This window comes from Perna viridis, chromosome 4, assembly GCF_037379345.1.
Source record: "Perna viridis isolate PV_CMFRI_1.1 ecotype Kerala chromosome 4, ASM3737934v1, whole genome shotgun sequence".
Classification (NCBI taxonomy): Eukaryota; Metazoa; Mollusca; class Bivalvia; order Mytilida; family Mytilidae; genus Perna; species Perna viridis.
Genome location: NC_142448.1, coordinates 19,170,618 through 19,182,880, shown reverse-complemented (window position 1 = coordinate 19,182,880; position 12,263 = coordinate 19,170,618). Strand labels below are relative to the sequence as shown.

Here is a 12,263-nt window from a genome sequence, read left to right as displayed (position 1 = left end):
AAGACTAGTATCTGAATATAATAGCATTAAAACCTATGATTTTTCAACACTGTATACTTCTATTCCCCATACTCAGTTAAAATATCGACTTAAAATATTATACATCGTTGTGTTTCCAAAAAAGATGGTACATCTAGATACAAATATATAGTTCTTGGTAGAGATTCCTCATACTTTGTAAGAAATAATTCCAAATCATCTTCCAAATATACAGAGGAAGATGTTTACAAAATGCTGGAACTTTTAATCGACAACATATTTGTCCAGTGTGGTGGACGTGTTTTTTCCACAAACGGTCGGCATTCCAATGGGAACAAATTGTTCTCTTTTACTTGCTGACCTATTCCTTCACTATTATGAGACTGACTTTATAGCTGATTTGATCCGAAAGAAAGGATATCGTTTGGCTAGACCCTTTAATCTCAGTTTCCGCTATATAGATGACGTATTATCTTTAAACAATCCTAATTTCGGGGATTTGATACATCGCATCTACTCCAAAGAACTTTAGATAAAGGATGCTACAGACACTGTAAAGTCAGCCTCATATCTTGACCTACACTTAGAAATCAATGGTAAAGGAAAACTATTGACCAAAATTTTACGACAAACGTGATGACTTTTCATTCAGAATTGTCAACATTCCTTTCATCCGTGGCAACATCCCTTCAGCACCTGCGTATGAAGTGTTCATATCAGAACTCAAACGTCATGCCAGAGCTTGCTGAAACTACGCAGACTTTTTGTATCGCGTTAGAACTCTAACAAAGAGGCTTCTGGAACAGGGTTATGTTGCTACAAGATAAAAGTCATCAATACAGAAGTTTTATGGTCGTCATCATGAACTCGTGGATCGTTATGGTGTATCCATCTGCACCACGAAAACGGATTTATTCAACGGGTCATAGTTTTCCTTTCCTCGTTTGTCTACCCGGGGTTGACTTTTTATGAGCAACTCGGCGGTTGTTTCTAGAAAAGCAGAGGACGCTTACCCTACCGGTGCACCTGGTCCATGCTCCCAGTTATTAGTGAAGTCCGAGTTGCTAATTTGCTTTGTTACTTTGTATGTATGATTTTATTTACTTATGTTCTTTGTTGTGTGTCTGTTTTCCATGTCTGGTCTTTGTCCCTGGATTACATTCTTTTGATTACCGCTATAACCTTGGTTCCCTTGATTACTCTCTCCAATACTTAATATATTCCTGCATACACATCTACATATTAATTATGCCCAACTAACTATATAGAATTTCATCAAATCCCTCGAGTGGTCTAGGAGGAGTTGAGCTTACGAAATATTAACATGTGAAGCCCTTAATTTGGATTATCTGCATATATGGAAACAATAATCATTATTCATATTTATAAATGCACATTTTTAGACACTATGCACAACCTTCCTTTAAAATTTATTCATAAAAAGTTCCGCAGAATGCATCTTGATGTGACCAATTCCTAAACACTTGGCGTAAGTATAAAAACACCATTCATAGATACAGCTGCTTTCAATTTTTATTATGATTAAACATTTGACACAAGATATGTGGACGGACAAACAGATGGACAGACAGGGTGAATAACTTTCTCATAGTAAAGCCAGAGAATTATAATTCAAGGATTTAGCAACATTTTCATGAAAGTACTTCAAAACTTATTTCTCAGTAAAAATGTCTTCCTAGGTTTTTAAACAACATCAGCAGATTAAGCGATGTTTTAAAACGCACCCCCAAAACAGGGTTCAATCCTGTAGCCAGAGGTATTGGATCCCATTTCTAAACCCTAGGGTCATACACAGATTGAATATTGTGCCCATATTCTATCAAGAGTCTTTCTCTTTTGAAATGTCTCCTTAGATAAAAGTTGGATAAATTACCACTGCAAGCATCTTAACAATACTATTGTTTTTTGTTCATAAGTAAAGCGATGCATTAATGGATGGATCGATAGAAGACAGATTGACAGTATGTAACTTGTCCCTGGATGATAAAAAAATATGTGGTCTCCGGTCTGTGACTGGGTTAACAACTAACAAATAAGTACTACTTGTAGCATAAATTAAAAGGTGATAGGATGCAATGTTCTCAATGTAACACGTGTTTACAGGGATGAGTCCAGTTATTTATAAAATGATTGTTTCTGATACATAAAATTATGAAGTGAAGTGTCCAAGCTATCATTTGCTTATTTTTGCTCACATTTTCCACAAAATTGATAAAAATTTCAACGCTAATAGGGTTCTACTTTTGAGTTTATTAGTCTGAGACAGAAAAATGCCTCAGCCAAAAATACCCTAAAAAACAACCATGCTCGGAACAATAAAACACTAACAACAGCCGAATAAGGATTTTACGATATTAAGTAGTGACCAAGTGAGGCTTGATGTTTGACACGAATGTGGAACTACTTTCAATTGACATATAAAAGGCATCGAAAAAGATCTACAATAAAAACAAAGAGATATATAACTATACATACAAAATATATCAATTATCAAATATATTCAAAATATAGAAAATTATGGTAAGTATTCAAATAGCATATACCACCAACCAAAATGACACCTTGACCATGGAAAAAATTATTTCTTTTTACGTGAAATCTTGATCATGTGACGTTCCACTATGACTAAGTAAACAGCACGCACAATTATTATTTGAATATTTTATTCTTCTTAAAAACTGTTTTGCATTTTACTTAATTTTTTCCATTTATTTGGAGTGACGGAGGGTGGAGAACAGAGCATTGTTTATTGTTTTAATTTTTAATTCATTTGATGGTTTAATGTATTTGTTTTTTTTTTTTTTTTTTTTTGTTTTCTTCGTATCGCATTAATACATCAAATTAAAAGCAAAACGTAAGTCAAGTTGCGTTTAATGTAAATAGATTAATTAATTAAACCCGATCTCAGAATTGATTCGAACTCCGATTTTCGGCATGCTGAATCCGCGTCTTTATCGCACGGATACAGATGCTAGATGACAACTTAGTATCAACTTAAGTTGCGACGAATGAACTTAGTTTTTACACAAGTCCATACCTGATTTTACAAAAATAACTTAATCAAAAAGACCTGTACAAAAATCCGGGCCTGTTCAATAAGTTGACTAAACCATTGAATAGACTCATGGCCAATTTTAACATCCTAAGGGAGCAACCATTTGATTTTTATAGGTTGTGTGCTAGGATTAAATTTGCTATCATGCCTTTTTATTTTGAGAAAAGATCGGTCCTATCTTTTTTTCTTTGGCGCAAAGTGCAGATTTTGTTATAATCAACAAATTAATGTTTTTTTCTTGTGTTTATTTCTGGAAATTTTCAATCCTGCCTTTTTATTTCAAATTTAATCCTAACCGTCCCCATAAGAAATAAACGGTTGTTCCCTTAAAACAAAGGACAAAACTGTTCAAATATCTTCATACTAAGAGGAGATGTGCACATGATCAATGTGTATACAACCACTGCAAAAAGTTAAATATATATAGTTTTTGAGTTACAGATAACATATAATAGCACATCCTCCCAAGTCAGGGTTTTGAATCCACCCTCGCTCCCTCAAACCCCTGACATCACTCATTCATATTTAGCGGGTATTGTCCAGCGCCATCTAGTGAGTTACTCAAATTTAGCCGGATCCAAAATCCAATCAAATCACTCGTAATAGAAACTCTTCGATATAACTTAAAAAGTTGCTACACATAACATCATTTTTTTTTTCAGTAAAGACTCTAAACAGAATCTACAGTTATCATTTTTGCTCATATTGCATCATTTGTGACATCATACAACTTCCAGTTACTATATTTTATCGTATCATTGTTTACCTTTCCACAGACATTTTATGTTAAATCGATTTTCATTGGTGTTTCGCACGCGGAGAAGCAACCAATCGGAATTGGCTGGACGATACCCGCTAAATATGAATTAATGATGTCAGGGGTTTGAGGGAGCGAAGGTGGACTCAAAACCCTGACTTGGAAGGATGATAGTAGCACCGTCCACAATATTATAAAAGTGACAAATTGGTTAAGATCAACAAGCTAAAATGCAGGGAGAGTTTTCAAAGCTGTAAACATCTTCAATATTTAAATGAATAGTATTGATACAATACTTTAAGAGTACACTAAAGGCCCTTTTATACGGTGTTACACCTTGCCTATAACTAGCACCATGCAACGTCTATATCATGATACATTGTAAACCAAATTGAAAGAAAATGCAAGCTACCGTTTGTATACTTGCCCAGTCAAAATCGACGTTCTTGTTGGAGAAAATGTTATAATTCCTGTATATATAATACTAATTGTGGCGGCATTGTATTAGGGCTTGAAATGTCCCACAAATCAGTCACCGTCTGATATAAATGTAGGAGAGTCTCAATTTGTTCTTTTGTCTAAACTGTTTCTCCCCTTTTCCTTTTTTCTTTTAAGTCGTATTTGCCATGATTATTGTGTTTACCATGTAATTCTTTTCTGCTGATGTTGTGACCTCTATGAACTGAAAACTCTCGTTTCTAATTGGTCAGAGAAACAAAGTATCACCGAATAGAACATGTTGAATCCCAACAACTAGAAAATACTTATCTGTTGCATGATTCATGTTACAGATAAAGGGACCTTAAGTAGTTACACTTAAAAGTCCCTTTACATTCTAGCTACTAATGATATTATCATATCAGTGCTGTAACATCGATGTGCCTTGTGCAGTAAATGATTTATCTATCTAAAATAAACCACGAAGCGTATTTTGCCCCAAATATGATTACATCACATAAATTGGTCAAAATATTCGTGATAGGATATATTCGAAATCATCATTGTTGTGACATAGTGGTGGGAGAAAGTCCCAATCGGAACTACTCGGCCATTTCCACTACACTAAAAAAAGTCCCAGGATGAAATAGTTTTCATTTCACTTGTAAAATATCGAAATTATTACACAGGGAATTTTTGATAAAACCACTACTATTTGCATAATAGGGCCTGTTCAGTGAATTTGATGTGATTACTGAAATCCCTCTTTATTTTATCCATTATACCAACACACAATTTCTACCTAATTGGACCAATTAATGTTTCCAGTTTTTGAGTGTCCACAACCTTGACTCCCGCAGTAAATAAATAGAATTTCCGATCGTTTGTATAAAATTTGATTATTTTGTAAATATCTTTTTTTATTTCCTCATCACTCTCTGAAAATGGAATGATTTCGTCTGCTTTAAAAACTTCATCCACTCGTTTCCCCCAAAATGTCAACCGTGATATTCTGACATTTTTGTCGTCATTACTGACACTGATGATGCCTACTATATTCTGTGTAAATCCACTGATAACATACAATGAAATGGTGGCTACAGTGGCTAAAGAAAAAATACCAGTGATGACCTCAACAGAAGTTACTTCATTCAGGTACAAAAACGATGAGTACGGAACCAGGAATAAAGTGATGCCCGTCTGATAGATCTTTAGCCGTGATAAAACTCTTGCAACTATTATATGCTTGAATAAATAGATCGGTTTAAACAGTTTATCATCTTCACTTGAAGACGACTTTGGTGGTCGATTCACTTTAAAATTGTCAAGTTTATCACCAGAACACAACTGACTGCTTGCAAAAAAGTTTCTGTAATGCTTTCTTTGTAATATTCTATTGTAACCTGTTAGATGATAGACCCGACAAAAGGAGTGCAGCATTCTAACTTTAACAATTCCCCATGAGATGGTCATTGGATATGACGTCATTCTGTAAATAGAGTTTAATAAGTTTTATTTTTACCTATATGGAGAGTATTTAAAATAAATTTGAACAGCGCTTTTTTACACTTTATTGAGATATATTAACATGATACACATCTCCATTCTGTGTTGCACAATTCAGAAATCAAGAAATGTGGAAAAATGAGAATGGAACTCATTGAAGCGTTGGAACAGAGAGTAAACAGTTTTGAATGGACCAAAGACTTGCTACAAGTCCCACTTTATTATACATATGACACAGAAAATCTATGTAATAAACCTCTCTGATAACTACTAACTGCTGCGAAAAATCCCGCAATGATTAGTAGGTTCGCTACCAGAGGGATACATACAATCAATAAACTTTTTTCATATATTCTTTAATATAAAGCGAGGGGCTTGTAGCAAGTCTAATTGGACCTCAATTCAGTTAAGAGTCAAACAAAATAAAAAGTAGAAACAGGCAATTTAATGACAGATAAAAAACGTAAATAAAAAGCAACTAGCATAGTTATAATACATAAAGAAAATATATTGGTGTTTTGCAGTAAATTCATCATCTACGATAGTACAAAAAATACTAGGTATGTCGTATTCCATTACATCTTAAAAGAATAATTTCCTGAAATCATAATTAGTACAGTTTATCTGAAAATGGATATTGATATCAAAATCTCTTTTCTTATATATGAAATAAATTTGAGATAAAAAAGAATAGACAGAGGTAATAATTTTTGCACCATTGTATTTAAATAGATCAAAAAGCACACTATGACTATCGGCAAATTAATGGGAAAGGAATAAGAACGGATATGGTGAAACGCAACAAATGCACCAGCGTATGAATACAAAATAGTAAATACTTTTAGAGATCACCAGAATGTCTTCAGCAAGTATAAACACACTTAAAGTAAGCTCTGATAGAACCCGACAATATAAGTATTATTAGAAATAGTCGGTCACTATAATTCCCATCCTCATACTGTGCCCACTTTGTGTCCGTGGTCCCATATAGTGACTGTATCTGGAGTAGTAACGCAGGCCTGTCATTTTATGTGAGACTCCCGCATTTTGAAGCTGATTTGATGGTTTTTCCTTTGATATTTTTTAACTTTTGCAAAATCTCACGCATTTGTGTCTTAAAAACGTGACAGTAGATGGTAAAGTCTTTAGTAGTAAATAGTCAAAACTTTACTTACAGTACTCAAAAATGACTTACGTAAGGATGCAATGAGGGCTCGGAAATCTCTATATGCGAAAACAATTAAGATTCAAAGAATAGACAATGATTTCAAAATCATATCCTAAGAGTAATCAAGGGAACCAAGATTCTAGCGGAAATCAAAAGAATGTAATGGAGGGAAAAAGAGCAGACAAGGAAAACAGACACACACAACAAAGAACACAAAACAATCAAAATAATACAAACAAAGTAACAAAAGTAAATGAGCAACTCGGACTCCACTAAAACTGGGATCACGGACCAGGTGCACTGGTAGGGTAGGCGTTCTTTGCTTTTTAGAGACACCCGCCGAGTTGCTCATAAAAAGGCAAGTGCAGGGTAGAAGATAGAGGAAAGGAAACTATGATACGTTGAAAAAAATCAGTTTTCATGGTGCAGATAGATACATCGTAACGATCATACTGAATGATCCACGGGTTCGTGATGACGAACATAAAACTTCTGTAGTGATGACTTTAATCTTGTAGCAAAAATAACCCTGTTTCAGAAGCCTAATTGTAAGAAGTATAGCGCGATACAAAAACTAGTTACGTAGTTACGGCAAGCTCTGGCATAACATATGAGTTGTGATATTAAAACTCCATACGCAGGTGCTGAAAGGGTGTTGCCACAGACGAAAGACGAATAAAACAATAAAAGACAGTTGATTAATCCACCGGATTTCGTTTGAAAGAATGTGCTTTATAGAGTATACGTATCCGTAAAAAAAAACGAGTGTTAATAGGAACCTGCAAGTGCTATAACGGTGAAAAAAACTTGAGAATAGTTTGTGGTACCGATAAGCGCTTTTCTGTGAGGAATCTGACACTTTATTACAAATTACGAGCAAAACTTACCTGTTGTGAAATACAAATATCACAGGAGCCTGCTTTTGGGATATCACCATCTAGGAATGGATTACGAGGGGAGTCCAAATACAATAAACCAAGGAGTTAAATATAAATCATGGCAAGACAAAGTGGACAAAAATCAATATTTTGTAATATTAGAAAATTAATTTTTGATATTACAAAATAATTTTTTTTTAATATTAGAAAAGATTTTTTTAATATTAGAAATTTATTTCTAAATATTAAAAATTCATTTTCTAATATTACAAATTCCTGATTTAGTAATATTATAAAACATTAGACATTTTGTAATATTACAAATTGAATATCTAATATTAGAAAATGAATTTGTAATATTAGAAAATCAGTCACATTTTTTAATATTACAAAATCAATTTCTAATATTAAAAAGTCGCTTTTTAGTATTAGAAATTCAGTCGATTTTTTAATATGAAAAAAGAGATATTTGATATTAGAAATCTAATTTGTAATATTAGAAAATGAATTGGAAATATTAAAAATATTTTTTAATATTAGAAAATACTTATTTTTGTCAACTTTGGCTTGCCATAATAAATCCTTGAATAAACAACAATAGAAACTAACATTTTATATGGCTTGTCCGTTCTCGTACGCAGATAACAAGCGTGAACTATTACTAGTGACTATTACAAGTACAAGCACCCTCTTCGCGGCACCCTCGTCACGATGTACTAAGGAGGATTGTAAGGAAAGTATAACTATTCTGAAACTTAGACCATTCAATTAGTTCGTCTCGTGTTATAATAACCTTTAAATTTAAATGTGAAAGACTATAGACTAGTACACCACATCATTTCAACATTTGACTATCAGACTGTGAAACTAAGATAGAAAAAAATATTAAGTAAACTTACTTTCTGAGAGATGAAACGACGGGTCGAATCATAATCATTCGCTGACAGGGAGTGTTGATTTCCAAGATCCTTTTTGCAGCTCAAGTTCCAAATTGGAGTATGTAGTGTTTTGGATTTAGAGTTACTCCCCTTTCGTCAGTTTTAGGCCATTCAGAGACAATTTTCTGCGTTATTCGTACTAATCGATTGAAATATGATCCTTACACCTTTCTAACATCGGTCTTATCGTGGTTTAGATTTCGTTAAAAAATCAAATGTGCGGACATTCAAGAAAAGTATATTTTTTTTAAAATACATTTTTGTAGTAATAATTTTTGAAATCGCAATTTATTATCGCCCAGTTTACATAATGAACTATAAACTACAACTGTCTGTAAAGCTGTTAAATCTCAAATATCTAAATCGTTCAAAAATCGATTTCCCTTATTTCCAATGCAATCAGGTTTTGTAAAAAAAAAAAAAAAAGATAAGAAGAAACTTTTAACTGATCCTTGACAATTTAAAGATCACCACCCCATGTAATCAATACTTATTTTCAAAATGGCTCTTGTGGAAAATATTGTGCGCGTCCGTTGGATACTGGAAGATTTCTTAAATGTAACATTCCGTTTGAATCTTTAATCTGGATTACTGTTCTTCACTTTACTCGTATTCTTGTCCTTAATCCCAATCTCAGAGAATCAAGAAGAAACCTACCATATGCCGATGTCCCCACTAGAAATTGGGAAACAAAAATATAACACAGAGGGAAATTTATCTTTTATTCTTTTTAATAACAATCCTCTATAACACTGTACTATAAGTATATAAGTATATGCTTCGGATGTACATTTTAGACATACTGGAATAGAGAGTTTATTGCAGAGAAGTCCAGTCAAAACACAGGAGGTGCATCACATACAATGGGGTCAGTCAAACCGATAACTATTTCAGAAATGCAAGACGCAAGAGAGTATATCAAGAAAAAACTCAATCCTACACCATTAGTGCCACTAAGAGACAACAAAATGGTAATAAACGAAAATTGTGATATATGTATATATATACTCTAGTTCAGCGTCTAGGGCGCTCGCTGGACTTTGTGCAGGCGGTGTTGCCATAGATGTCACAGCGGTACGAGTTCGAGTCCCGCGAAGGGAACGCTATCTTCCCTGTATCAATTTGATCCGATGGAGCAGTGTAGCGAATAGAGTCGTCACATTCTGAGACGTTTGTATAATATTGATTTTTTTTGTGACATGCATCATTAATTTGATCCTCTACCTACATAATAACACCAAGATAAACTGTCCCGTACTACCATACATCGTGTACTAATTTAGTCCTAGATTAATCGTACGAGGAGGAATGACCCGGCCAGAGAGATCTATATTTGTATATAGGCTAGCTGGCCGAGTGGTCTAGGGCGCTGTTCATTATAGTTATATAGTCAGGCGGTGTTGCCATAGATGTCACAGCAGTACGAGTTCGAGTCCCGCGGAGGGAACAACCAAAAATTTGCATCGCAAATTTGACAGTTCTAACATCGTTGGGAATTTTTCAGACATATATATATATATAGTTTTATGCTCGTGAAGTTTTGTGAGTTTTATGCTCATAAAGGTATATATATATATATATATATATAAGATTTGTGCACTAAAACAATTAAGACCAATGACCTGACATGCTCTGTTGCAAAGCAATATTTATACTAAAACATAATTAATTTAACTAACCGTATTACACATTTTAGCAAAAAGGCTTGACGATGATCTTTGCAACATTTTATAGCTAAGCTTTGTCAACATAGCAATGAGTGTAAGAACTCGAACAAAGGAGCCGATTTTAACAAAAAAAGGTCTTTTGATTTTGATTGATATTAATTGCTATATCTGTTTGTAGTTTTGGTTAATATTTAAGATATAGACAGATAAATACATGTACAGGGGCGGAGCCACTGATTTTGAAAGGGGGTTCCCAAAAAGGAGTGTCCCAGACTATAAGTATAATTTGCTCATTTTTGCCTATATCTAGCACAAAATTTTCCAACAAAAAGGGGATTCCTCAGTATCCGCCACTTCAAAGTTGTGATTTTTATCTGCAACGGGACCGGTGCTGAATTACATGCCATTTATACTTCAAGGTATACCTAAAGCTTGAAAATCTACAACCAATTGGCTCATTCAAGTTACGTGGAGCATTAAATGCAATCAGAAAAATACCAACAGAAAAATTAAAGATGGGAGTTTACACCGCCAGTGCTGGAAACTTTGCCCAAGGTTTAGCATGGAATGCTCAGGTCGCCAACATCCCTTGCAATGTTATTGTACCAAGTCATGCTCCTATAACTAAAGTAACAGCAGTGGAGAACCTTGGGGGGATCATTACAAAGGTCGATTTTGATCAATGGTGGAAAGTTATAGAATCGTATCATTTTGAGGGAATGAATGGAACTTTTATTCATCCTTGCTGTGATCCAGATGTAATTGCAGGTATTTTATTACGGACAAAAGGGAAGTAAATGTGATAGAATACAATAAATTACAATTCGTAGAACAAAAAGAACAGGCTATATACAAGTAACTGCTTATAAACTAACATTCCTCTAATTTTGTGTCGGGCAAATTTATTTGTTTTTAAACGTTTTAAGTTTATCTGACATACATCTAACTACATGTATCTAACTATCGTATAACTATAATGAATCAGTGATTTACATCAAAAGTTGAAGATACTAACGGTTGAAATAGTACACGTATGTATATTACAGGGAACGGTTCAATAGGTTTAGAGATCATGGAAGCCTTACCAGATGTGGATAACATTATAGTACCATACGGTGGAGGTGGGCTGCTCTGTGGTGTAGCGATGGCAGCAAAAGCTATCAAACCTGATGTTAAAGTCTACGCATGTGAAGTTGAAACGGCGTGTCCCCTGAAAACATCATTAGATGCAGGAGAGCCTAAGTCATTTCCGTACCAAGCTAGTTTTGTAGATGGGATGGGTGGGAAATCGATAATCCAAGAAATGTGGCCCTTGGTGAAGAGCTTAGTAACAGATTCTATTGTAGTCAGTCTGCGGAGTGTTGCAGATGCTGTGAAACTCATCAGTGAAAGAAACAATGTTCGAGCTGAAGGAGCAGGGGCTGCAACTGTTGCTGCTGCTCTGAAAGATAGGGCTGTGGAGGGAAAAACTGTCTGTGTTATTTCGGGTGGCAATATAGACACTCATAAATACATTCAGTGCTTAGAAGGAAACGTTCCTACCTGACAGCTGCTTCTTCTCTTTTACTAATATGTTACTCAGAAACCATTTGTTGTCATGTCAATTTGTTCAATACAAATGAATCATTTACAATTCTAGTCATTCTTCATGTTGTTGATCCCTTTTATCTAAGTCATTGAAGATTTGAACAATTTAAACATGTAATAGTTGTTTTGTTTTATAAAATTGGTGTGTTCCTTTAAATTATTACATGTTAACGATATGTAAACCTATTTTTTTACTGAACACTGTAATTATGTTTCTCCTTCACTACTGATAATTGTTAATGTCTAATAAAAACTGAAGTAGTATAGTA

At 34.1% G+C, this 12,263-nt stretch overlaps 2 protein-coding genes across 5 annotated transcripts in view; one reads left to right on the top strand and one right to left on the bottom strand.

The window, feature by feature from the left end:
* LOC148619200 (transmembrane protein 186-like) overlaps positions 1-9,391 on the bottom strand; it is a 25,760-nt gene extending 16,369 nt beyond the window's left edge. Inside the window, exons 1-2 of one of the 2 annotated variants that reach the window (XM_088578862.1) lie at positions 8,702-9,391; positions 1,495-5,739 (exon numbers count right to left, since the gene is read on the bottom strand). In XM_088578862.1, coding sequence (XP_088434988.1) covers positions 5,049-5,739; positions 8,702-8,739 — 729 coding nt within the window. In that variant the 5' untranslated portion in view covers positions 8,740-9,391 and the 3' untranslated portion in view covers positions 1,495-5,048. Of the gene's footprint in view, positions 1-1,494; positions 5,740-8,701 lie in introns of those variants that run through there. The other variant, XM_088578861.1, reaches the window with a different exon arrangement.
* Positions 8,404-12,263, top strand: LOC148619199 (uncharacterized). 3 transcript variants are annotated; one of them, XM_088578856.1, is made up of 4 exons: positions 8,404-8,535; positions 9,538-9,711; positions 10,827-11,175; positions 11,454-12,263. In XM_088578856.1, the coding sequence occupies exons 1-4, from the start codon at positions 8,419-8,421 to the stop codon at positions 11,951-11,953; spliced, it is 1,140 nt and encodes a 379-aa protein (XP_088434982.1). In that variant the 5' UTR covers positions 8,404-8,418; the 3' UTR covers positions 11,954-12,263. The 3 variants fall into 3 exon arrangements, with proteins under 3 accessions (XP_088434982.1, XP_088434983.1, XP_088434984.1); XM_088578857.1 differs by having other exon boundaries at positions 8,412-8,530; XM_088578858.1 differs by having other exon boundaries at positions 8,430-8,539.